The sequence below is a fragment of the Theobroma cacao genome, chromosome 3 (assembly GCF_053813885.1).
Source record: "Theobroma cacao isolate CCN51 chromosome 3, ASM5381388v1, whole genome shotgun sequence".
Classification (NCBI taxonomy): Eukaryota; Viridiplantae; Streptophyta; class Magnoliopsida; order Malvales; family Malvaceae; genus Theobroma; species Theobroma cacao.
In genome coordinates, this window is record NC_142641.1 from 3,828,319 (window position 1) to 3,855,566 (window position 27,248).

The 27,248-nt window shown below is 35.4% G+C and overlaps 4 protein-coding genes across 5 annotated transcripts; 2 read left to right on the forward strand and 2 right to left on the reverse strand.

Moving 5' to 3' along the window:
• The first annotated feature begins 2,013 nt into the window (after positions 1–2,013).
• On the forward strand, positions 2,014–4,135 carry UMAMIT4 (nodulin MtN21 /EamA-like transporter family protein). The gene is given in 8 exon segments (XM_018116996.2): positions 2,014–2,189; positions 2,357–2,419; positions 2,510–2,626; positions 2,714–2,957; positions 3,132–3,290; positions 3,405–3,489; positions 3,492–3,540; positions 3,665–4,135. Coding segments are annotated over 8 exon segments (1,053 nt in total). The 5' UTR covers positions 2,014–2,025; the 3' UTR covers positions 3,837–4,135.
• Positions 4,136–5,385: 1,250 nt separating this feature from the next.
• LOC18604228 (TCP-1/cpn60 chaperonin family protein) lies at positions 5,386–7,292 on the reverse strand. The gene has a single exon (XM_018118391.2). It carries the CDS (start codon positions 7,154–7,156, stop codon positions 5,555–5,557), a length of 1,602 nt encoding a protein of 533 aa, XP_017973880.2. The 5' UTR covers positions 7,157–7,292; the 3' UTR covers positions 5,386–5,554.
• Positions 7,293–8,528: 1,236 nt separating this feature from the next.
• LOC18604229 (DEA(D/H)-box RNA helicase family protein) lies at positions 8,529–24,164 on the forward strand. Of its 2 annotated transcripts, XR_001927209.2 has the most exons (20): positions 8,529–9,068; positions 10,825–10,979; positions 11,086–11,173; positions 11,395–11,640; positions 12,156–12,251; positions 12,795–12,983; positions 13,092–13,251; positions 13,335–13,465; positions 14,916–15,089; positions 15,210–15,482; positions 16,662–16,856; positions 17,803–18,006; positions 18,100–18,169; positions 18,272–18,420; positions 19,835–20,143; positions 21,139–21,198; positions 21,343–21,495; positions 21,628–21,738; positions 21,947–22,755; positions 23,609–24,164. XR_001927209.2 is itself a non-coding variant. In XM_018118051.2 (19 exons), exons 1-19 carry the CDS (start codon positions 8,712–8,714, stop codon positions 22,406–22,408), a joined length of 3,582 nt encoding a protein of 1,193 aa, XP_017973540.2. In that variant the 5' UTR covers positions 8,529–8,711; the 3' UTR covers positions 22,409–23,051. The 2 variants fall into 2 exon arrangements, 1 of the variants encoding a protein (XP_017973540.2); XM_018118051.2 differs by lacking the exon at positions 23,609–24,164 and having other exon boundaries at positions 21,947–23,051.
• On the reverse strand, positions 23,611–25,523 carry LOC18604230 (palmitoyl-acyl carrier protein thioesterase, chloroplastic-like). The gene is made up of 6 exons (XM_018116997.2): positions 25,158–25,523; positions 24,934–25,067; positions 24,721–24,834; positions 24,468–24,636; positions 24,034–24,102; positions 23,611–23,931 (listed from the first exon to the last, which is right to left on the reverse strand). Exons 1-6 carry the CDS (start codon positions 25,521–25,523, stop codon positions 23,614–23,616), a joined length of 1,170 nt encoding a protein of 389 aa, XP_017972486.2. The 3' UTR covers positions 23,611–23,613.
• Between the last annotated feature and the right edge of the window lie 1,725 nt (positions 25,524–27,248).

Below are 27,248 nucleotides of genomic sequence, written 5' to 3' on the forward strand. Positions count from 1 at the left end.
TTGAGAGTAGTACTCTTCCGCTCCTTTAAAGTCTTTTTTTGACTGTAAAAAAAAATAAAATAAAAAATATAATAAATAAGAAAAATAATAATAACGATACTATGCTCAATAATTATCAACTCAATATATAAGCATTGTCTTTCTTATTAGTTTGAGCATTTCCTTATGCATAAAACTTCTTATAGGAATTTTTATGCAAGGGGCAAAATGTAGATGCCCAATTCTGATTATATAGGAAAATTACATCAGGGATGTTCCAAGAGCAAAAGTGCCCAAGGGTGTTCCAAGTATAGAAACGCCCATAGGTGTTCAAAGCGCAGAAGCGTCCAAGGGTGTTCCAAGCACAGAAACACCCAGGTATGTTCCAAATATAGAAGCGTCCAAAAGCGTTCCAAGCGTAGAAGTGCCCAAAGGTGTTCCAAGTGTGAAAGCACCAAATGGTGTTCCAAGCGGGGAAACACTCAGGGGCGTTTCAAGCACAGAAGCGTCCAGGGATGTTCCAAGCGTAGAAGCGCCCAAGAGCATTCCAAGCGTAGAAGCGCCTAAAGGCGTTTCAAGTGCAGAAACGCCGAAGGAGCGTTACAAGCACAGAAGCACTCAGGAACAAACATGAAATAGCTATTTGTACGAGGAAGTGAAAGTAACTCAGAACAAGTGGTAAGGTTCATGAGTTATCTTTACATTTGGGATGTTTTAGAGAGTTTGGCTTAATTGTTTAGATATGGAGATAGTTAAGAGGACTTCCTCTTAACCTTTCCTTGAAGTACATGTGCTTTATCCCTTTCTCTTTCCTTACTCCTTAAAAATGCACGCATTATCAAATGTCACTACTCTTTTTACCCAAAACCTATGCCCACTACCCAACTACGTGATCATTCTTTTAATATCTCTTAAACTATTCTTTAATTGTTTTTTCATGACAAGCATGTTCTCTCATGATCGAACGTGCTCTCCTAACAACTTCTAAGAAAGTGTTCTTGCTTAATATAAATATGAGAACTTGGAAGGTAAGAGGGGATTTTTAGACACCCAACAAAGATTACTTTGAAAGCTCTCTCTAGATTCCTCCAAGCATTCTTTCTATTCAGCTTTCGCTGTTAGTCGCCGCTTCTTCCACCTTTTCTCATCCCTCACCACCTGCTACCCAAAGCACTTACGTTTCAAGGACTGCTCCAGTCTTCTTCCCTGCTGCCTCTAGCGCATCCCGATTCATTTATTGCAACACGTCCTCTCTCCTTAACCAAAGAACCCTCTATAGTAGGAAAGTTATAGAGCTAGAGAAACAGGAAAAATAAGGAAGGACAGGAGAGGTAGTTATTCCATTATGAAAGTTTTAATATTGTATTGTGAAGTGCTTCTGCCTGGCCTCGTTTTCCATGTAGAAATAAAGAATACTAGAAATGGCATTATGCCATCTTTTGTTTCTTTCCAAGTTTTTCTTCTCTGTGCCAATCATATGATAATAACCAACGATCAAGCACGGTTTTTTAATAATTGAGATGGAAATTATGTATGAACGACAAACATTTTCTTTTTGGAGAACATAAACTTATAGTTGTAGTGATAATTCTCTAGTCTGCATATCATTAAGATTGGAGTTAATATATTGCTAGTCCTACCCAACATATGTTGGGTGAAGCAAGGGGGTGATGAGGTCATTACCAATGGAAACATATGCAAAATGGCCACTCCCTCCTACCTGGCCAACATGCTATATCTCCACTTTGTCTCCCCAACAAAGCTCTAATTATTTTGAGCCAATAAGAAAATCAGATAGAGGTAGACTAGATGCTTAAGGGACTACATGCAACTCACAAGGCTCCCACTGCCATGAATATTGCATAAAAATTACTTATTATCACAACTGCATGTGCTTTTGGGGCGGCGTGCTGCAAAGCAAGGTTCTTCCCGTGCATGTATATAAATATGAGCAACTTTGCATCGAGATCATACCTCAACCAGGGACCAAAGGTGGAATAAGGAGATAGAAAAGCAATGGCAGAAGAGAGTATTGTCTCTGACAAAATGAAGCTCCTCCTGGCATTGCTTGCACTGCATTCCTGTTTTGCAGGATTCCACATTGTCTCCAGGGTTGCATTAAACATTGGTGTCAGCAAAGTAGTTTACCCAGTATACAGGAACATCATTGCCTTGCTTTTGTTGAGTCCTTTTGCTTATTTCTTGGAAAAGTGAGTCCTTATTCACTTTTGGAAGAGAAAACGGTTAAAAAGTCATTATTTTTAGTCTTATTTTTCCTGTATTAATTTGAAGAATAGAAGAACGGCTTAGTCTTCTTTTTGTTGGACTGGTTGACAATGACATTCTAGTATTTTTAATGTTTGTTAATTGATTTCAGGAAGGATAGACCACCCCTTACTTTTCCTTTGCTGGTTCAGTTCTTCCTTCTAGCATTACTGGGGTAAGACGAAACATGAGCTACCAAGAGCTGTCAATACAAATTTCTTTTTCCTTTTGCAATGAGCTTATATTTTCTTTGTTTCGCATGCAGAGTTACTGCAAACCAGGGATTTTACCTTTTGGGTTTGTATTATGCATCTCCAACTTTTGCTTCCGCAATGCAAAACTCAGTTCCTGCAATCACCTTTGTTATGGCTTCTGCTCTAAGGTAACCGATGTCATAAACAATGGTCATGCTTTCCCAAAGAAGGTTTTTTCTCTTGATCACCTCATCACCCAACGTACTCTTATGCAGACTTGAGCAAATCAATATTGCAAAAAGAGATGGAATGGCAAAAGTGTTGGGAGCTATCGCAAGTGTAGGAGGTGCCACTATAATTACTCTCTACAAAGGCCCCCTTCTATTGCACCAATCAAATACAACACAAGGGCATTCCATGGAAGAAGATATGTCCTCAAAGAACATGCAGAATTGGACTTGGGGATGTATCTACCTCCTTGGACATTGCTTATCATGGGCTGGTTGGTTGGTTTTTCAGGTTAGCCCCTACTTCTCTGAACCACATATATATTTGCTTCTTTATATATATATATAAACACATAAAATAGTTTGAAGTTTGTATAATTAGTGGTGTTTTTTTGAGTAATTAAACTTCTACATGGTGTTTTCTTTCTTGTTTTGTGCCTAAGGTGTAACATGAAAACTTTCGCAGGCTCCTGTATTGAAGAAGTATCCAGCTAAACTCACACTCACTTCATTTACATGCTTCTTTGGACTGACCCAGTTCCTGGTCATAGCAGCATTTGTGGAAACAGACTTCCATCACTGGAAAATCCAATCAAAAGAAGAGCTTTTCACTATCCTATATGCTGTAATACCTTCTGTTTCATTGTTAAAAGATTTTCACTTTTTTGGTATTCAAAATTTTGTAGTGGATGTAAATGGTTTTGTTTCACAAAATGTTGATCATGTAAACTTTTTCCAGGGAGTTGTGGCATCTGGTATTGTGTTTTCTCTTTAGACATGGTGCATTTACAAAGGAGGCCCTGTCATTGTAGCCATCTTCCAGCCCTTGCTATCATGGCATTCATGATTCTTGGTGACCAATTATTCTCTGGAAGGTATGAAGAATTTCCACCAAAAAAGGGAACTAACAATAATTAATTTACCAGTGAATTTTACCCACACGTACTGAACTTTTGCTTCAGTTTTTGACTGCTCTCACCTTCTTTTTTGTCTTTGTAGCGTGATTGGTGCAGTTTTCATAATGGTAGGTCTTTATTTAGTACTGTGGGGCAAAACTGAGGAGAAAAATGTAGCCAAGGATGAAGATGCAGATACATTGAAGAAGCATCTACTTAATGATCCTGAAAGTAGAGATGTAGAAGAGGGTGCTGCTGAATCAAATACAGCTTGATGTATGTATAGATTGATTTACAGATCAGGGCTGTTCAGATACAGGCAAAGACTCCAAGATTAATGGCATATTAACTATAAGAGTCCTGCTGGTCAGAGATAAGAGCAGCATCTTATCATGTAATTAATTTAAGAAGGTTCTTTTTTTCTTTCCTAAATTTGCTAAAATATTGTCAACCTAGGTTGGCTATAGCACGCAAAAATGTATCAATGAAAACCTATTCAATGGCTTTTATATTACTGCAGTTTAATTTGGTAGGTGAGCCAAATATGCTGGAGTCATTGGATGTAAGGCTTTATATGTTGTAAACTGCTACTAATTCAATAATTAAATATTCTGTATAGTTTATGGAACTCTTGTTTTTCTTTTATGTAAACTCATTTCCCCAGTGAGACCTATCATATGTTTGCTCCCATGGAAGGGGCTAGTTGTTAATCCATCCAAGTCTGAGGCTCACACTTATTCACGGAAGATGTTTTTCACAGATATGTTGACAAACCAACTAGAATGACCAGAATCCAAGTCTAGAATCACAATTTAGTATGTGGTAAGATATTCATTTTCATACAATTTCCTGGAGGAAGGGAGGAGAAAATGTCTAGGAAATATATACCTAGAAAATTTCCCTTAAAAGGGTGTCCTATGGTAATAACCAAGTATCCTTAATAGCCCTAGACATCCCTAAATTTTCTGGCAATCTGGCATATTCAAGGAAAAGGGGAAAGAAGTTCGCATATGTTCTCACCTTCCAAGTCACTAGCTTCTTGATCAAGCCCATGGAAGCATTGCAATTGCCTTGGAACAGTAAACACTATCTATAAAGCAATTACTGCACTTACTATGGCCAGATCCCTATTTGTTCTTTTCCTCGGGGTATGCCTGCCAAAAAGGCAAGGAAACTAATGACAAAAGGGAATCCTACAGCCCAACATCACCTATCTTCAACTCTCATGTGTAAAATAATATAAGTTGTTGTCCTTCATGAAACAACAAGAAAAAGCACTGTGCTTGCATGAGGCAAAGGAGGTAAAAAGAACACCCAAAGAATTCCCTGGTTGAAACTAATTTGAGAATCAGCTGAGGTGGGTTATGAATGATCATTTTGAGAATCAAAACATTCTTGAAAACAAGAAAGAACTAAATTGATCAACTATTTCACAGATCAGACTTGTTCTTACTATAACTTTTTATACATGTGTTTCAACCCAAAGGGGAGAAGTCCTACATTAGTGGTTGACATTACAGAAAAATTTGTCTAAACAAACCTGATTTGAGCTTCATCTACTTACTCCAAATAGCGCAATTCAATGTGATAAAAGCTAATTGAACCATGGCAACTGGTATTTTAACTAAAACATGTTGCAACTAAGTCAATGCCATAGCATTCATTTCTCAATATATAGAAGTGCTTAAATGGTGCATGCTGCATGGCTGATGTTTCATTGTTCACCGAGTCTCATAAATGATCATTCATAAAAAAACTAAAGGTGACAGTAAGAATAAAAATTATCAGTCTGAAATCAATGGAACATATGAAGACAAGCAAAACTTGCAGAAAGAGCGACCATAAAATATCATTGTCGAAAGCAAATATTTGGCAGAAGATTGCCAATTCAAAATTCTTAAACATAGTCATAAAGAAACAAAACCACTAATTCAGATAACACACAAATGTAAAAGATTACTAGCAAGACACACTTCATCTCCAGTGCACAAAACTACCTCACATTAACAATATCATCAATCTTCAAAATCATCCTCACACACTCTGTTGCAAGAGTAATTGCGCTTGTGCTTACAAGCAGTGGCTGCACCACATTCTCCTCCAAGATATTAGTAATCTGTCCCTTCCTCACATTGATCCCAGCATTGATCTCCCCTTGAGCATGCCGATTCCTAAGCTCAGTCACAATAGCAATCGGGTTCAACCCCGCATTCTCAGCCAATGTGTAAGGAATAACTTCAAGTGCCTCAGCAAATGACCTGACACAGTAACCCTCCATCCCGTGCAACACCTTAGACCAAGCACCAAGCTGCCTTGACAACTCAATCTCCGGAGCACCACCACCAGCAATCAAAAACCTCTTATTCACCAAACACCTAACCACACACAAGGCATCATGTAAACTCCTCTCAGCTTCATCAATAACCAACTGGTTCGAACCCCGAACTAAAACAGTAGTAGTCCTTCCCATATTCTTAATCTCAGTAACCTTCACAATCTTCCCATCCCCAAGTGAAACCTCCTCAACAAGATCTGCATGCCCCAACTTCTCGGCCCGAAAATGCTCAATATTGGAAATAGGCAAACAATTCAAAGTCTTGGTAATAAACTCAATCTCATCCCTCTCAACATCCTTAACAACCATAATCTTTGCTTTGGCCAAATAATGCAATGACAAATCCGTAACTGCATCCCTCAAAATACTCTTTTGAATCAACAAAACATTACAACCCGTTGCCTTAATCTTCTTAATCATACCCAAAATATAATTCCTTTCCTCTTTCAATATCCTATCCATTTGAGTATAATCCGAAACTACAATACTCTGTTCTATATCAGTTTTGGGTGGGGAAATCTGAAACTGAATTACCGCGATTTTTGCGTTCTCCATTCTAGTTGGTCCTCCAGCAGCATGGCTCGCTTTCTTATCGAAAACCAACCCTTTCACTAACTCCGTATCGTCCACGGTCCCGCCAAGCTTTTTCACAATCTTGATGTCTCTTAAATCAACCAAATCCGGTTTTTCTGGATCAACCACGGAGAGAACAGAATCAACGGCTAGCGGCGCGAGAAGAGTTGAGTACTGGCTAACAACCTTGCTGTTCAACGAAGTGCTGGCAGATTTGTTTAAGGATTCGCGGTCAGAGAGCTCCAGAGGGACGGCCATGGCGGTGAGGACATCGACGGCTTTAATCGAAGCCTTGTGGAGAGAATCGGAGATAACAGTGGGGTGGATCCCGTGGGAGAGAAGGGAGAGGCATTGTTTAAGGAGAGCACCGGCGATGACGACGACGGTGGTGGTGCCGTCACCGGCGGCGGCGTCTTGGGATTTCGAGAGGTCGACGAGCATTTTAGCTGCGGGTTGGAGGACTTCCATTTTGTTTAAGATGGTGGCTCCGTCGTTGGTTATAATGACTTCGCCGTTGGCCGTTGAGATCATTTTGTCCATACCTTTGGGTCCTAAGCTGGTTCGGACGGCGTCGGCCACGGCTCGTGCCGCGTTGATGTTGGCTTGGCGGATGTCTTCCTTACGCTTGTTGTCCACATAGGACTCCGTCTTGGAAGAGCGCGGCTGGGCTGCTGTTATGGCTGCCATTTCTGGTTTCTTCGAGGGAGGAAATGATTCAGTGGATCGGAGGTGTAGGGGAAAACCCTAGAGAAAACACAGAGAGGGAAAAGCCGAGAGAGGGTTCCGGAAGAGAGTTGAGTGAGAGTGGGAAAATGGGGGCTTGCTTTTGGGGATTTGATTTTTGGGTTTGGAGGGGGTGTTTGCTTGGTCGCAGTATTGGTTTAGAGTTACTGGGTGTTTCGAGGACTTTCTAAGCGTTATCCAAACGAAGCCTTGGTTTAGGGTTTTAGTTTCCCAAAATTTTGTTAAGGTTTCGTTTAATGTCATTTTTACTCGTTGTTTTTTACATTTTAAAGGTAAATTATTAGTAATTAAGTAAATGATAAAAGATAAATACTTAATTTAATTAATTAAAATAAAATATTAACTTTAATAGTAATTAATTATTTTAGAATTATTATATATATCAATTACAAAATTTTTAAACCTTACTAGAAGTAGCTTTAGATATTGTCACATGTCTATTAATTTATGATAATAATTTATCTATAATCTATATAATATATATAAGTACTAATATTAATAAAGCTTTTGATTCATTAAAATGGTCTAATTTATTAATTATATTTGTAAATTATCATTTTAAATGTTTTTATTATCATTACATTTATTACCACATGTTACGGGGTGAAATTTAAGCTTTATATTATAAATTTTAAATTTTAAAAATAAAATTTAAATAAATTTATAAATTATGAACTCAATTCTTAATTCAAAAATATACTTAATAATTATTAAAAAATTCATATTTATATATATAAAATTATCTTATCTCTTATTAATATGAGATTCGTGATATATTATGTGTGATTTTTTTTATTTTTAAATAATAATTATATATAAAATATAAAAATAATTATTGTTATAATTGAAAGGTAAATATATAGAATAATAATATTGGGTAAATTTTATTAATATTTATAATAAGGAAAGTCATTTGATATGGTTGAAATTTTTACATATTTACAAATTCGACAAATTTATTAGTGTTAATAATTTAATATTAAAATAAACAGATATGATATTTTTGTTCAATAAAAGTCATACATATAATTGGATTATATATATATTTGCAGATAAATATTATTAATTTTATAATTAAAAGTATTTAAAATAATAATTTAAAAATGTTATTTTCTCTTAATCTCTAACAAATTGCTTGGGATAATTTCATCATTAGAAATCACTAATTTTATTTTTTTGATTAATGCTTTTTATAGTAATCTCTAATTTATTTTATTTAATTAATGCTTTTAAATACTAAAATTGAAAAAAAAAATGTACAAGAAATATAAAAAAATATAAGGTGTTTGTTAGCTAACAATCAACACCAGGAGTCGGGTGCAGCCGCAGAATACAGCCCCCAACTCCAAGCCAGGCCTCACATATTCATCTTTTCGAGAAACAAAAACCCCCTAAAACCCTCTTCACCAAAAACCCTTACAACCTCTTCAAATGTAACCAAATCCCTGTGGAAATATTGAAACCGATGAGTCCCTGAAAAAAGGAGTGAAAACACAAAATGCCCTGTTACGCAGCCATATTTCAGGGCTATCTCAGGACAACCGCCATGTCTCTGAGACCCAATTCCCTCCAACTCAACAACACCCCTAAAACCCTTTTAAAGCCTTGTTTCTTCTCCTTTCTGTCCAGGAAACCCCCTGCTTCTTTCAGGCGTTTGCATTTGAGGCATGGCCTCGTCACGTGCTCTGGGTATCGGGCTGCTACTGCTTCTTCCCGGACTCCTGGCTTGGATTGGAGGAACATTGCCTTGCCTTCTTTGCAGCAGCAGCAAAGCTCTAATTACGGTCGCTATGCTTACCAGGATGTTTCCAGTGATGACTCGGACCATGAATTCGGTTCTACACAGTCTCAAATGGTTGGTTTTTAGATAACCTTTTGTTAAATTTTGGTAAATTTTCGTTTTTTTTTTCTGTGATTAAGCTAGTGGAGGGAGATGGGTTTCTGATACCTTTTCATCATTTCACGGGGCGTTGGTTTTTGCAATTGAAAAAGGATGACTTTTCAGTTGCTTATTGAGTCAATTTTTGGTTTTATGAATATGCTTTTTGTTCCATTTTGATAATTTGAATTGGACTTTAGTTTTGAATAGTTGGTTTACTAACTTGGAACTGCTTTCGTTGCTTCTCAATGTGACTAGTGAGTTTGTCTTGAACTTAGCTGCGAATGGGAAATATTGTCTCAAAATGCCAACTTAGCTAAGCACATTACCGAACCTTTTTAGTCAATTTTAATTTTCAAGCATGAATTTGTTGGTCTGCAATGTGAAATTTCACCTTAATTGTCAATTTATTTTTTGGAATTAGATATTACAATTTTTGGTTAGGTTTTAATAATAGGTCTGATGCCTTAATTAAATATGGTGGATAGATGTTAATAATTAGCTGAAAATTGTAGTTTTAAGAGACTGGTATTGGAAATTTTGTGAGCTTTGAACCTTGCTGTCCTGGGTCTTTGATGGGTTAATCTTTTATTTCGTATTAGTTTTAATACTCTTCTCAGTTATCACCTAATTGGTCATTAAAATATCAATGTGATTTACATTTTAAAAGTTTAATTTCCCATTCTAGATATTGCTCCACTTTAACTTTTGCCCTCTAACTATCTGTCTCACCCATATCCGACTTCATATTTGTAACTGTGTATTATTTGTAGATGATGTGGTATTGGCAAACTAGCTAAGATTAGGAAGTTATAAGAGTCATGAGAATAGTTTGGTGGAAAGGTTTTGTATTGGTTAGGATTAATATAGAACACATAGGGTGTAACTATAATTAAATCTAGAGGCAGAGTTGAGAATAATCTAGAGTTATTGTTTTTGTTATATTTGACCCATTATCTGCAAGGAAGAAGACATTGAAGAGGATGCCAATGAAGCAGAGAAATTCAGTTTAGAGTTTTTGTGAGTGGTTGTGACTATAGAGTGTCTACCACGCTGAATGCATGAAATCTTATGAAATAGTTGTAAGAGCAGTTGTGTTTGTATTGTGGCACTAAGTGGTCAGAAAACAACTTGTTCTTAAACAAGTTATGTGAATGAGAATTTGGAGATAGATTTATTACAGAGTAGATAGAACAACAAATGAATCCATTTGAAGAAGGGGAACACAATACCCAATAAAGATGGGTTATGGAAGTCAATTTAAATGTTTTCATTATGTGCAACATAGTATAAGAATCTGGTGGTGCGGAAAAGTGAATTAGCACAAGTTGAAGGAAGAATAAGGTCAAAGATCAGCCAAAATCATATGATTGAAAAGACAGATTATGGTTCCACTTCTAAGCGCTTTGGGGTTTGTATGGCTAGTTTAATATCATGCCTTATCGAGCATTTTCTGCCTGTATTATGATTTTGTAAGTAGTACCATATGTGATATAGCCAAAAAAAAAAAAATCAAAATATTGATCAATTTATGTTTTTAAAAATTCCCCCTGAATTAGTCGGGTTGGGCTGCTATGTATTCTCTTTGTCAGATCACTAGATTTATATTGCTTCAAAATTCAATATATTAATATATCAGACAGTGATCAAGAATTTAAGTCCCACACTGTGGCATTTTAAGATTAAGTTGTAAGTTTCTTTCTTCTACCTGTTAACGGTTCATTTTGGTTAGGCTGCTTCTACCCTTGATAATATTGATGAATGGAGATGGAAATTGACTATGCTTCTTCGCAACAAAGATGAGCAAGAGGTGGTGTCAAGGGAGAGAAAGGACAGGCGTGACTTTGAGCAACTTTCAGCTCTAGCAACCAGGATGGGTTTGCACAGGTATTTTAAATTCTCTCATTGCATGCATGTTGTATCTTTTTATTTCATTTTTCCCCTATTTTTCTATTGCCTGTTTTGAGTTCTGAAATATAATTTGTCTTGGCAGCTGTCAATATGCAAAAGTAGTTGTTTTTAGTAAACTTCCACTGCCAAATTATAGATCTGATCTGGATGATAAGCGGCCACAAAGAGAGGTACTTCTATTTAGTGCTTGCTCATTTTGTTTCCCTTGTCAATTTCATGTGCATGTGAACAAAGAATGGACTTGGTTCTACTTGAGCTCTTTAAATCTTTGCATGAAATGGGCAATTTCTGTTCAATACTAATCTAAGTCTCTGAATATTTCTTGACATTATTTAATGTTGTATCTTATTACCTATCATGCTCTTCGTTAATGTTTTTATTTTATTATCAGGTGATCTTACCTTTTGGCCTGCAAAGAGATGTAGATCTTCACCTTAAAGCTTACCTTACTCGTAAGGCTATAAACAGTGCTAACTTTTCAGATAAACCTTTGTCAAGATCAAGCTGTGGCGGAAGAATTGCTGCGGATGAAGTACCTATTGAGCAGGAAGAGCCCTTTACAAAGATTAGTGTTGTCATGGAGAGAATTCTTCTGCGGAGAAGTTTGCAGCTACGTAACAGGCAACAAGAATGGCAGGTTTGTTTTTGTGTTTGTGATACATGCTAATCCTAGGTCCTACATGGTATGTAGGTCCCTTTATTTTGTTATTAAGATATTTATTTGTATAAGATATATTTCCTGCATTAGTATGTGTCACATTCTGTTTGTGGTGGGTGTCATTGTGTACTTGTGGTCATACTATTATTTTTGATGCTTCTCTTGCCTGCTTCTTTGGCTTTATTGTGGATTGCAAACATTTAGTTCCTAGTAACTTTGGAATGTGCAGAGAATATACCTCTGTGTGCATTTTCCTTAGTAAATGGTTCTATTTGCTCTTATGGTAGGCTTCTAGTTTTGTCCTTTGCAATTTGGAGCCAACTATAAGTGCATATTGAATCTTGGTGTGGCTTACCTCTTTCTTGGAAAAAGGACTAACAGGGCTTGCCTCTTTCTCTTTCTGCTAAAGTTTGTGTTTCTCTTATGTATTTTATGGGCATGCATTTCCCATTCTTTTACTAATTGAATTGTCTGCCAATATCTAACTTCTATAGGAGTCTCCTGAAGGACTAAAGATGTTTGAATTTCGAAGAAGCCTGCCAGCATATAAAGAGAGGGATGCTTTGCTAAGTGTCATCTCACAGAATCAGGTGAAATTTTGATGTTATCATAATTCACCTTTTGTTTCCTACTGTTACCATTTTATTTTTAACATATACTCTGACAGAAAGGCTTTGTAGGTACTGATTCATTATAATGGTGATTGTTACATGTTGTAACCTACTAACCTTGACATCTAATAAAAAATAACAATGTGTCTGAAGCTCTGAACTGACATTTTGACCTATCAGGCATTTATTGTTCCTTCATCAAAGGGAAAGAATTTATAAGAAACTTTTACATAATTGAATGCCACATGTGAGTGATCATCTACTTTCTTTTTAATTTTGTACCACCATTTTGCTTAACCTTTTCTTCCAAAATATAGATGTAAAAATTGGTCAGATGTACCTTAGGATTTAGGAATAACCCTAAAGTGAAGAAGGCAAGGGGCTTTCTTTGAAAAACATTCATTCTATCATGGCCACCCATATTGTTTAACAAAGTTTTTACTGCTCAATATTCTATTGCTAGTTGTGCGTTCTTTTGTACATGATGAAAAGTTAGTGATTCTATGCATTCTAATTTTATAGGTGGTTGTTGTCTCTGGTGAAACTGGTTGTGGTAAAACCACACAACTTCCTCAGTACATATTAGAATCTGAGATAGAAGCTGCTCGTGGAGCTTCCTGTAGTATCATATGTACTCAGCCTAGAAGGATATCTGCTATGGCTGTTTCTGAAAGAGTTGCTGCAGAAAGAGGGGAGAAATTGGGAGAATCTGTTAGTTTCTGCAATTATGTCATTAATCGTATTTTTAAAGACTTTCATGTCAATTTATTTGAGTATTCTTGCAGATTGACATTAATTTGTTATATTATCTCTTGCAAGGTTGGTTATAAGGTACGCCTTGAGGGAATGAAAGGGAGAGACACCCGCCTTCTCTTTTGTACCACTGGCATTTTACTGAGGCGACTACTTGTTGACAGAGATTTGAGAGGTGTAAGTCATGTTATTGTTGATGAGATTCATGAGCGTGGAATGAATGAAGGTAAGTTTGGCATCTAGTTCCTGGTTTTATACTGCTATAGTGTTATTTTTAAGTGAGACTAACCATTGGTTGCATACTTTCAGATTTTCTTCTTATTGTCTTGAAAGATCTCCTTCCTCGTAGGCCAGAGTTGAGGTTGATTTTGATGAGTGCAACCTTAAATGCAGAGCTCTTTTCTTCTTACTTTGGTGGTGCCCCGACAATCCATATTCCTGTAAGTTCTGCTATGCTGATTTGCATATTGTAACTAAGCATTAGGATGCGAGATTGGTGGTGGTGAGATCGTAGTGGTGGAAAGTGTTCGGTAAATACTACAGTGGAGTTGTGGTGGAAGTTTTGTGAGTGATAAAGATTTAATAACTAATTTTGTAGGTCCAGAATATTGTAATAGAAAGAATACAGATATAATAGGAATTAAATAAAAGTAATAGTGATATAAGGGTCATCTAGACCTAAATTTCTTTTAATACTTTTTGTAAATCATGTTGTAGTTATGTTATGATAGCAAGAATAAGGATATAATAGGGATCAAATATAATTTTTTTTTGCAGTGACAAAGATTTAATAACTAATCTTTGTTCCTCCACAATATTGTAATAAAAAGAATAAGGATATAATAGAAATGAAATAAAAGTAATGGTGATATAAGGGTTGTCTAGACCCAAATTTTTTTAATATTTTTTGTGAATCATGTTGCAATTATGTTATGATAGAAAGAATAAGGATATAATAGGAATTAAATTTAAATAATAGTGATATAAGGCTCATCTAGCCAAAATTTGTTGTGTTTGAGGCAGTAATGAGGTTTTACCCTTTATTTGCTACTGAATTTTGGCCCAAAACTCAATATCCTGTGATGGGCGTTTGTCTCCGATTGCTCTTGGATTGGGACCAGATGCAAATGTGGCACAATTGCAGTGTTTGGGTTGCAAACACAACTCCAAAGAGCACTTTGTGCTCAGGGATGTTAAATGACAGATCATTTTTTCCTTTAATTAATCAATAAACAATGTAACTCTTTTATCGGATTCTTTATTATTACTCTTTTTTCTTTTATTTCTTTTTATTGGAAAACATTCTGTCAGTTTTATCCAAACTGGTTTTATATGGGGAGCAAGATGGACATCTGTTGTTTCATAGGGAGGTGGCTTTGCGGTTGAGGTAATTCAGGTTTATCTGTTTGTTGTGGAGAGAGTTATGCTTAGGGTCAATTTAGAAATAATTGAGAACTGGTATGCTGCTCTCTTTTTGAAGCTTAATGTACTAGATTTGGGGAAATTTTCTATTTCCTACCTTGTGTGAGTAATTTGATATAGGGAGAGGCTTTTCTTATAATGAGGTGGAGCCCCTGTTTCTAGGATTTAAGTCACATTCCTTCCCTATTTGCCTAATTGGCCTTAAGAGCTTGTTTCTTCTCATTTGCTTACTAGTTAAACTATTTAAGGAGATATGGCTTGTTGATGTTGGATTTCGGGCCTCCCTTTTCTATTTTGTTGTTTCAGTATGAGTGGCTGGTTTTCCTCTTGCTGGCTTTGTTGTGTTTATTTAGTGAAGTTAAAAAAAAAGAAACAAAACCATGATCTGATGAATGTTTGGTATTCTTCGCTAACCACATTTCTCTTTCCACATCTGACTCTTCTTTTTGTGGTTTATTTTGTTTTCAGGGTTTTACATACCCTGTCCGAGAACATTTTCTGGAGAATATTCTAGAGGTGACTGGATACAGGTTGACTCCATATAATCAAATTGATGATTATGGTCAAGAAAAGATGTGGAAAATGCAGAAACAGGCCCAATCTCTCAGAAAGAGGAAGAGCCAGCTAACTTCTGCAGTTGAGGTATTGAAAATTTTGCAAGATCATTTAGTGTTTGTTGCATGGTCTTGGTTATGAATATTATCTTTGACTGTAGGGTGCCTGTTTTTGGAAATTCATCTTTGCCCTTGAACTTGTGGACAGGATGCACTTGAAAGGGCCGACTTTAGGGGGTATAGTTTGCGGACTCGGGAGTCTTTATCTTGTTGGAATCCTGACTCAATTGGTTTCAATCTAATTGAGCATGTTCTTTGCCACATCATAAAGAAAGAGAGGCCTGGTGCTGTTTTGGTTTTCATGACTGGTTGGGATGACATAAACTCTCTAAAAGATCAGCTCCAGGTTCATCCTCTCCTAGGGGACCCTGGCAAGGTGTTGTTGCTTGCATGTCATGGTTCCATGCCTAGCTCTGAGCAGGTGAATGCACTATTTACCTTTCTTGCATATCTTATGCTTATGATTAGTATTATTGTTCATGTATGTACTATGGGGAAGATTTAAGGATGTTTCCAATAGATTGGACTCATTCGTGTCTTTTTCTAAAAAATGCTGATACTTTTATTCAAATAGATTTTTTTTAAATAATTCAAATGATGTTTAAATTACAGTTTGGAAGTTATATGACGTTTTGTTGAAAGGCTAAAGGAAAACATGGGTCACAATCTGGTGGCTGATGTTATCCAAAGCTAAGGATGTGAGATGAAGATTCTGTAATGCATATGCCTTATACTGCATGCATCTAGTTTTCTTGATTTGTATGTACTTTCTGGTGCAAAGAATGTGTATGGTAGTCATTCTCAGAGAGGAAGCGATCAATAATGAAGTTCATCTCAAGCCTGAATTGACGCAAATGTGGAAAATGCAAATGGGGCTCAAGCCTCTTTGGTTTGATGAGCATAAAAAATCTGATTATTGTTGTGCTCGAAATGCCTTATATGTAGACCACCAGAAAATGATGGGATGGGAGGCTCATCTTTTATATAGAGGTTAAATATCCTTTCATTTGCATGAATCCGTTATGAAGGGTTTAATTGGTTTTGGTCATTTATTGCCAAACGGAACTGTGTCTTATACTTTCATTATGACAATTTTATCCATTTCCTTCCTATTAAGACTCAATATTTACATATCTAGTTTTTCATGTAGAAGAAGTGAAGTGTTGTTCTTTATTAGTTTTTTTTTTTTGAAATATTTATGTTTTTATTGTAATTTCCTTTCTAAAATGGACGACCATGGTTTCATTAAAGTTATATCTATTTATCATGTCTTCCTCATTTGGTTGGAGAGAGAATGGTGATATTCACTATCTGCTCTTCGATTTTGTCACCCTCCTTTCCTTCTTTATATTTGCAATCTACTTTTTCACGAGGAAGGAGTCAAGTTTTGTTCTTTATTAATTTTTATTTTGAAATATTCTTATGTTTTTGTTATATTTTCCTTTAGAGGGACAGCCATGGTTTCATTGAAGTTATATCTAGTTATTATGTCTTGCTCATTTGGTTGGAGAGAGGAAGATGATATTCATTAACTGCTCTTTTGTTTGTTCACCCTCCTTTCCTTCTCCATTTACAAGTTTTTCTTTCATGTTGCCTACAGAGGTTAATATTTGAAAAGCCCAAAGATGGAGTGAGAAAAATAGTTCTAGCTACTAATATGGCTGAGACTAGCATCACCATCAATGATGTGGTTTTTGTGGTTGATTGTGGAAAGGCAAAAGAAACATCCTATGATGCACTGAATAATACTCCTTGTTTGCTTCCATCCTGGATCTCAAAGGCTGCTGCCCGGCAAGTAAGACTTCTAATAGCTATTTTATTACCAGATTTTAATCTTGGATTTACATATGAAGTTGGATTACCATATGATTATTTGGAATAAATTCTATTCTCCAAGTGTGTGTGCTCCCAGTTGTGTGGGAGTTTAATTTGCTAATAATAGAGTTAGTAGCTCATGCTATTAGCAGATTAGGTTTGGATCAAGCTGCTTTTGCTTGAATAAGGATTTTGAGATGCCAAACCTAGCTTCCTTTATTAGTGTGCCATAAAAATATCTGAAACTTCGAATTTTACCTGCCAAGCTAAGACTGCATGTCCTTAAGCATGCTTGACACTGATAATTGTAATTTGAAATTATTGCTAGTCTATTTTCATCCTGCATAAATTCTGTGGGCGTGTTCATCTCTGAACTAGTTTCAAATTTTTTGCACTTTGAAGTGGATACAACTTGCTGCACTCAACTGAGATTTCTTAAGATTGTATTGCTGTTAGAAAACCAAAAAGATAAAAAACCAAAATTTTTTTCCAAATTGCACTCACCATGTGCTTGAAGAAAACATGTCATTTTCTTTTATTTTTAGCGGTTCTATGTTTTTAGCACCAGTGAAAACTATGTTTGAGAACATGGTTGGACTAGCATTTACTATGTTGCTTTTGTGACAAAAGTGATTTAGGGTAAACACGACATAGTTATTATGAAAATTGAATTATGGTCATTTCCTTGGAAACAATTTTTATCAATTTTACATGCAGTCTGGGGAATTTCTAACCTTCTTTACAAATCTCAGTATTTTATTTCTGCCTAGAACTTGCAACATGATGTGTAGACCAATAAACTATACTTTGCATGAGAACTTTTCTGCTACTTTATTAAACTTATTTGTAGTGATTAGTTTCTTTTAGCTTGAAATTTGGCTTCATTATCTAGACTGGTCATATTAGTTTCGGTTTTTGTTCTTTAGAGAAGGGGAAGAGCTGGCCGTGTTCAGCCAGGCGAGTGTTACCATCTCTATCCCAAATGCGTGTATGATACTTTTGCTGATTATCAACTGCCAGAGCTTTTAAGGACACCACTACAGTCTCTATGTTTGCAAATAAAAAGTCTAGAACTTGGAAGTATCACAGAGTTTCTTTCTAGGGCATTGCAGCCTCCAGAACTTCTGTCGGTAATTTTGCAGTTTTGAGTTTGCTTCTATTTCTACTGTTGGTATTATATATATGCAATACATATTGGTTAATGCATTTTGTTTGTTTTGTAGGTGCAAAATGCTGTTGAATATCTGAAGATTATTGGAGCTTTAGATGAGAATGAGAACTTAACGGTGCTAGGTACGAGAATTAGGTTTTTTTAAATGACCATATCTTCTGAAATAAGTATATAAATGTCCTTGACAAAGGAGCAACCGTGGATCATGGATTTTGACCTTGCAGGACGTAACTTGTCAATGCTTCCGGTTGAGCCTAAACTTGGGAAAATGCTGATATTGGGGGCTATTTTTAACTGTTTAGATCCAATAATGACTGTTGTTGCTGGGCTCAGTGTCAGGGATCCATTTCTGATGCCATTTGACAAGAAGGATGTAAGTTTGTTGCCTTGTTTCTAGCATCAATTTATTTTTGTTTTTGCTTGTATTTTAAATTGAATCTTTTTCCAGCATTTTACTTTCTTAAATTTCAAGGTGACATGTTTTATATTTCTGTACCAGTGAATGTATTTGTTTTTCTCTCTTTGTTTCATTCTTCTATGTTGACCTCTTTAGTTGTTATATCTTAAAATTTGAACACTTTCTGGACTGTAATTTTCTTCCCCATTGACTAGCTGTTGGACATAAACTTAACTACTTTAGTGGTCCCATGATGGAGTAAGGTCAAGGTAGATCATAGGTTCAAATCATAATTTAGAAAGGAAATTATAATTGTATTAGCCAGAACTGCTTAAGTATAAGCATTGCTAATTCAGATGTTATCTTACAAGTTTACAATATAAACTTAGAGTGTGTTTGATACACTATTGACAAATTTCAAACCATTGAAAATTAAAAATTACAATGATTTAATTTTTTCAATAGGTTTGATAGCTCATTTTTTCAGTGGAATATTTTCCATGAAGAAGTGTTGAAAATCTTAAGTGGTTAAAATACTTAATGTATTCATTCAATTTTATTAAAAGAAAAATTTGCCTTTAATTATATTAACCTTTTACTCTTTTCTTTTTAACTATTTATGTTCCTTAATTTTTACTAATGTAAAATATTTAAAAAAAAAAACATCTATTTAGTATTTAATTTTCAGTGGAATACCAAACAATTTTTATAGTGAAAGTTCAGTACTTCAATTTTTTCAGAACTATCAATTCAGTACATAATTTTTCAGGTTATCAAACAGCACCTTAGGCTGTATATATCCTGTATTGATGATTTTTATTTTAGAAAAAGTGTATCCTTTCTTATATTGAATTCTTTCATCAATTTCTGTTGTACTTTTTACTATTAAATCATTCTGTCCGGATACAGAAGAATTTTGTTTGTTCAAAAATTAAAAAAGATGAATTTATTGAATTCCTCCATTTCATATTTGTACCCTTTTAGGCATATTTTACAGCTAGCTATATGAAATCATTATTGGATGTGAGATCCACTGCACCCTTTCCGCTTGGTTAACATCTCTATTCTCTATATTTGCATTCTAGGATGAATGTGTTTTTTTACCAGAATGCATGGCTGAAATAAATTATTTACTTAAAGTTTTTTCTTTTAATTTTATCAGTGTTGATAATGCATGAAGACCCTTGCTCTTTGTTCTTTTTTTTTTTTTTTGGCTTTGATAATGCATAAATAGACTTTTACTATAGGACTCAGGAGGATTTATAGCTGGTTATGGATGTGAGAGTGATGAAATCAGAATAAGGTTATATGTGGAATTAAATAAAGTATCAATTTCAGAAATACAGAAAGGTGGAGAGTGACCTTAGCATTTTCTTGCTCACTGTTGCAGCTTGCTGAATCGGCAAAAGCGCAGTTCTCAGGCCAGGAGTACAGTGATCATATTGCACTTGTCCGAGCCTATGAGGGCTGGAAAGAAGCTGAAAGAGAGCAGTCTGGTTATGAGTATTGTTGGAAGAATTTTCTTTCTGCACAAACTCTCAAGGCCATTGACTCTTTACGAAAGCAGTTCTTTTATTTGCTCAAGGATACTGGTCTAGTTGATCAAAATATAGAAAACTGCAATAAATGGAGCTACGATGAGCATCTCATACGGGCAGTCATTTGTGCTGGATTGTTTCCTGGGATATGCTCTGTTGTGGTCAGTTGTGTGGCATTTCTCTTAAAATATTTATTTTCAGTTTATCATATTCTTTTGCTTATCATCAAAAAATAATTTCTTTTATTTCTTAGTGCCTGTTTGGCTTGGTTCTTTTTTCAGTTTATTTACCTCTTAAAAGCAAAAGTCAAGCCAAACAGGGATTTTGAGAAGCTCTTTATAAAAAAGGCAGTTTTTTTAAAAGAATAAAATTTTTAGAAAAAGAGCTTCAAGAAAAGCTTCGAAGAAGAGCTTTCTCTTCTCTTTTTTTAAAAACATGCCTCCTTTTTAGGAGAATTTTTTTTTTGTTTCAAAAATATCCTCATCTATTAAAAATAATCCCAACATTATCCGTTTCAATTTTTATATGATTTATTATTAATTATAAATTTTATTTTATATAAAAATGCTTTTTATATTTCTAAAAATTTGTTCTAAATAAAAAAAAAAAAATAAAGTTAACCTTTTTTCATTGTAAACAAAGGAATTTGTAATTAATAGAAAGTTAATTATTAAATACCCTTTATGGTAATTTTAACTAAAATTAGAACTTATATAAATTGTTTTGTCAAACAACTTATTTATAAAAAAGAGCTTATAAAAGTAAATTTACCAAACATATTTAGTTTAATTTTAAAAGCTATTGTTTTTTTATAAAAGCTTCATAATAACTTTTAAATTAAAAAAAACCAGGCCGAATAGGCTGTTAATCAGATTTGCTCTCTAGATTTGAATTTGATGTTAATGTTTATGTATGCTCATATCTTTGGTTGTGTTTTTTTTTGGTTGGCATGTCATTTGCATTTATTTGTGCTTCTCTGTCCTTGTTTGCAGTTATTTGTTGTTCTACTCGATTTTCTAATGGGTAATGATGATTAAAGGAGTATTTTCGTTTATCAAAGAATTATTTTTCTGGTCAATGTCTTATAGATTTATCCCTCTTTTAAGACTATGAATATCTTCTATGAAATATGCACTTATGCAATTGCGTTCCACAGAACAAAGAGAAGTCAATTTCACTGAAAACAATGGAGGATGGACAGGTTCTTCTGTACTCGGTAATTTTCATTCTATTTCTTTGGTTTTGTTATAATTAATTGTTTCAGGTAACCCTGTTTGAGCTGGAAATACCAGTTCATCCAGGTGCTAAGTTTCCACTGTCTTATTTATTGATTTTCAATTTTATTGTCTGCATAAATTAGAATTCTGTAAATGCTGGGGTACCCAAAATTCCATACCCATGGCTAGTTTTCAATGAAAAGGTAAAAGTGAATTCAGTATTTCTCCGTGATTCAACTGGTGTTTCCGATTCTGTGCTGCTTTTATTTGGAGGGAACATTTCTAGAGGTGGACTAGTAAGTTACTCAATTCAATTCTTATCATTTGTAGTTATACCATTCCTTTTTAATTAAGGATGCTCTGCTTCTTTTAATTCAGTTTTATTTTTCCATTGAATTTATGTTAAAACTTTTACTGGGTGTTGATAGGATGGACATCTAAAAATGTTGGGAGGATATTTGGAGTTTTTCATGAAACCTGCTTTAGCTGATACATATTTAAGCTTGAAGAGAGAGCTTGAGGAACTTATTCAGAAGAAAGTAAGTATTAACTATTTCTTCATAGGTGCAATGTTAGATCAGATCTCCAGAGTTGCTATGATTTTTGGTTTCATTGTCATGTGCTATGAAATTTCCAACTTTATAAATTCCAGTTTCTCCCTTGGTGTATGCCAGTCTCTTGATTCGCTGCAAAATATTAGCATCTTTATGCATTCATAACTTACTTTATGTGGGTGCTTGTTGGCAGCTTTTGAACCCTACGTTAGATATGCCGTCAAGCAGTGAGCTGCTCTCTGCAGTAAGGTTGCTGGTCTCAGAAGACCAATGTGAAGGCAGATTTGTTTTTGGCCGTCAGTTGCCAGTATCCTCAAAGAAGACGGTTAAAGAGAAAATACCAGGTATAGGTGGGGGTGATAATTCCAAGAGTCAGCTGCAAACAGTGCTTGCCAGGGCTGGACATGGAGCTCCCATCTACAAGACAAAACAGCTAAAAAATAACCAGTTTCGCTCTACTGTTATCTTTAATGGGCTGGATTTTATGGGGCAGCCTTGCAGCAATAAGAAACTTGCAGAAAAGGATGCAGCTGCTGAGGCTCTGCTGTGGTTGAGGGGTGAAGACCATTTTTCTTCCAGAGATGTTGAACATGCATCAGTGCTTTTGAAAAAGAGCAAAAAGAGAACTTCAGTCCATGCTACTAAGTGGAGTTAACTTTATTATAAAGTGTTTTAGTGAAAATGTATTATTGTTATCTCTGAAACAGAAAGATGAGAACCCCTGGTTGACAGTGACAGTCCTTAAACACCAGGATGCCAAAGTTCAATCTTTCTATATATAGGCAGATTGCAAATTAATTGAACCTATGACTCGCTGACCTTTTTGAACCCTTGTTTTTCAAAAGGGTGAAAGGTAATACCCTTTAGTGGCAGAAGATGGGGTGAAAGATCCCTTAGAGGCAGAAATTGCTGATTCGAACCACCTATCTCAAATTTAGGCCAAGAGAGTGGAAATTTTCACAAGGGTGTTACCTCTGTTGGCTCGCAATGACCCAAATTTAGGTGAGAGCTATTACTTCATATCTTATTGCTACTGCTGTAGTCATAAACTATAAACAGCAGTTTCTTTAGAAGCTAAGAGTTTGCAAACTAGATGTACATGTAAAGCAGAATGCATTTGTATGGTTATTTTATGTATTAATTTCCACCACATTTTTTGTAAAGCTTGGTGAAAAGGCTTTAGATCACAGCTTGTAATGAACTTGTGCCCAATATCCACTGGGTAACATGTCTTGCTGATCCAATTTATAAATTGTATTCCCCTATACTAAAATTGGTTAAGAATATACATTTCTTTAGACTTTGAGTTATTAATCTTATGCAGATATTTCCTCTTTCTACTTTAAGATACACAGGTCCAGCTGAGCAGGGGATCTTGGAATAACAATTTATAAATATGAACATGATTGATTGAGCTTGATGGTACAAGTTGTCTGCTCTCAGTAACTTCTTATTAATTGCTGATGTTATGTACACATCCTTAAGTTGGCATCACCGCACTGGGGACATATTTTTGGTTTTCGTGAACTTGCTTAATATGTTTTGTAGTTTGCACTAATTTAAAGATGATAATGCTTCTAAATTATTTAGATATACAGCAACATGGGTACCTTGTACATGCTATCTTGTAAGTATTTTGTTTGTGCAAATCTCCATTAGTACTTACTTGAGACTGTCTTGCAAGCTTGGTATACTCTTGCAATTGGAAAACGAGAAAAATCTCCCAATTGTGGCTTGTGTATATCCTTGATTCTGCTGTAACTGAAACACATAAGATCCATTTTCATTAAGACCGCCTTCATAAATACGCTTCATGAGTCAGATGATTGACATAAAAAGTAATGGCTGCTGGCAGGTATCTCAGTGGAATAGCCAAGGCTTTCTTTTCCATGTGGTTCTTCCTCTCACAATCTCATCAGTTTTGGAGTCACCTGTCATTTGGAGGAGATGTGTAAAGCTTAACGGGGATCCGCTAGAGGATGCATCTCCTTCCAACTCTGATACCTGTGATTGCTCCTTGTGAGTTTTACCATTATCGTCTTGAACTTCATCCTGAAATGCTCCATCTTCATCAGGTTGACACAGAGATTGAACTGTATCTGAGCTTCCACATTCTCTTCTATACTCCAGTGTCATACTGAACAATTGGTAGCCCTCGAGAAAAATTTCGGGGATGGCCTGTAGAGCAGTGGGAGTAAATTTTAAATTTGAAATTTCTTGTTTTGTTTCTTTTATTGAGGTTGGAACTTAAGCCTAGTTTGTGGGATGTATGTGGTTCACCTCAAGCATCCAGTTCACGTACTTAACATTATTGACGTGATTGTTCATGTCCAGGTCAGTCCGCTTGGGCTACAAAATCAAAGTCATTGTAAGCAGATGCTTTGCTATTTTTAAGGCCCGAATTTCCACCAGGATTATGATTTGCAAAAGTTAATATTGTCTGCATGTACAGCTACTAATGAAAGTATTTCAGCTAATTAAAAGAGTACAAATTATTTGCTTGGGCATCTCAATGTGTACATGAATAGTTGCATTATAATCATGTCTGAAAAGTATATGCCTGAGTCTAATTTACAAAGTGCCATCTTGCTCATATTAACATGGATGCATAATGCACAACCAGAAAAAATGCTAGAATTACTTGCAGATGAATCAGGAAGCAATGATCAACCGGGTTCTACCCTGCAATGGGAAAATGAGAGGAAAGCATCTACCTTCAGTTTGCTGTTTATGTACTTTACGGTGTTGTCTAGTTTTTTGATAGTTTCAGGAGTATTTTCTTGGATTGCATTCTTCTCGATAAACCAAGGTGAGATCTCAGCTCTAACTTCTTCTGGCATTTTGGAGAGACGTCTTGTTTTTTGGTTCATCATCACCCAGGTGCTGTCACATTTGCAACCCAGGACAAATTAAAACCCTTAAAAAGTCTTTAGATAATATATGGATGACTGATTGCTTGATGTCTACCTCGTTGCACGGACATATACTAGTCCAGTGACATGACTTCGGATAAGCCAGTCTCTTCGCATTCCATTTTTCCCTGATGCCCCGACCCATGTGTCAACCTCCACCACTTCACCCCTTCAGAAAAACCCAGTTGAGCAGTTGTTTTTAATGCGTCAAAGGTGCGAGGTGATTCCCCAAATACTGGTTTGGGTACTGATGCAAGAGAGGACTCACCAGGTTGGGTACTGATCAACTTGAAGTTGCATCCTAGTTACCACCCAAATGAGATTATTCCTAATCATCCCATGTGTGGCACCAAATCCATCGCCGAGAAGTCCTGAAATCCACACATGATTCAGCGCTGTTTCCTACATGCTCATCACAAAACAAGGAAAATTTAAGCATTTCTACATTTGAGAAGCAAAAACAGGTATCTGTAAAAAAGATGGTGTTCCGACCTGAAGTAGATTAAGGAGGCTCTCCAATGTAGCAGTTTTATCAGCACCAATTTCACATGACCTTATAACAACAGTCTGTCTGTATCCAACACCTCCTTGGACGATTATTCCCCGGCGAAATGAATCAATCAACTGCTTCTTGGTTGGGATATTTTGTCGTGTTCGTGTCTTGGTGATAGAGCCAAGTTCTGCCAATGATTCAGCTGAAACCATCCTTCTGTATTTGCAAATAGCAGTCCTTGGGATCTTTCCACTAACCTTGGCAGTACTTATTCTAGAAAATGCACCGACTTTGATGCGTAGCTTTTGCTCTCGACTGTAGGAACATGTGAAAGAAAACCCGGCAGGAAAGTGGAGGGAGGCCATTTCTGTCTAACTTTATTTCCTTGTTTTGCTTCAGAGATAAAATTTGTATTGAAAGTTTGAAACAGGACTTGGAATAACAGTGGGTTTTATAGTAGGGTATTGGTGAAAGTAACAAGGAAATGGTGTCGAAAAGACAATGAATTGTCGTTTTTGCACATGCAATTGATGTTGTAAAAGAGAACAAATCAAGGATACGTATGTTCTCAAGAATATCTACTAATCTAGGATTGGTTAAGGGAATGGGCTTTTTGGGTCTGTGAATTTGAAGGTTGGTACCTTTGAAATGATCGAGAGCTCAGGAATAACAGAAACGATGGCTTTCTCTATGGCATTTGGAGAAGTTTGGCGTAGTTGTCATTGACAGAAGTAGTTTGTTTCTGGGGGTTCCAAGCACACCATGATTTGGATTTGCGGAAAGCTACAGCCATGTAGCAATCTCTTTCTAGTTAGACTTTTAGCGGTAGGAAAGTTTTGATTTTGAACAATATTCCAAAGTTTGCATGATTTGCACCTTGGATACCACGTCCAAATGATGAAACCAAAAACATAGAAACCTCCATACACGAGCATTCTGGAGTAGCGTGAAGCCGTACTTCTTTACAAATTTTTATTAGATATCATATACTTTTTATTCTGCAAATGAGCAAAGATTTATTTACCACCAAAAACGATTTATATAGTATTTAATGGACAGCTGTATCAACGTATTGGATATAAGACAACATTAAAATTTGAGTAAAATGCCCAATCTTTTAAATTTTAATTGAAATTTTAAGTGGATTCATTAGTTTTCGAAATAGATACTTCGTCTTAAAAAAAATCTTTTTCTGGATACATAAATCTAGCCGTTAGTCAACTCTTAATGTTTCTGTTAGTTTGATGACATGATAATATTGAAATGATAATTTTACCTATTTTTAATTTTAAAAATTATTATTATATATTTTTTATTAATTTAAAAATTACTATAATTACATCTTTTAAAAAAAATAAAAAAATGGGGAGCACCAAGGGAGCATCGGCTTAATAATAATTTTTTAAATTAATAAAGAAAAAAGGGCATTTAGTCCTTCCATAATCTCTGTTAAGGATTTTTACACTTTTGGGGTCAAATGTCCATTTTAAAAACTAATGGACCCATTTAAAATTTTGATTAAAATTTAAGGGTGTAGGAGTATTTTACCATTAAAATTTAGAATTGATTTGAACTTTTGATCACAATTTAGCATCTAATGTCCAAGAGATATCTAGCTAGTGATTAGAACTTGAGCTCCATTTAAGAAGAATTGGTTTAAATTTTGAGATAGACGGATGATGTTTATAAGATGAAAAAGATTACTTCTCATTGTGTAATCCAATATCATATATATACCAAGATTGCACCACTTGGAGATGATATTTCAATCAGATTAAAGTGCAATATTTTTCATGGTTTTCGTCAATAAAATTAGTTAAAGAGTGTCCAGGAAAGCTTTATTGTCTTTGTTCAAGAGTTATGGTCCTGTAATGGATGTTATTATTTTAAAGTCACAATGAAAAGGCAAGAATGACAATTTTGTTAGAACATGGAATTGGAAAATACCAAAAATGGTTTCACACTACAAAAAAATAGCCTATTTCCAATGGAATTTTCCATTGGAAATAGGCTGATTTTCGTTGGAAATGTCTATTTCCGACGTATTTTCAAAGAAAAAATCCGTTGAAAACTCTGTCGGTAGAAGCCTC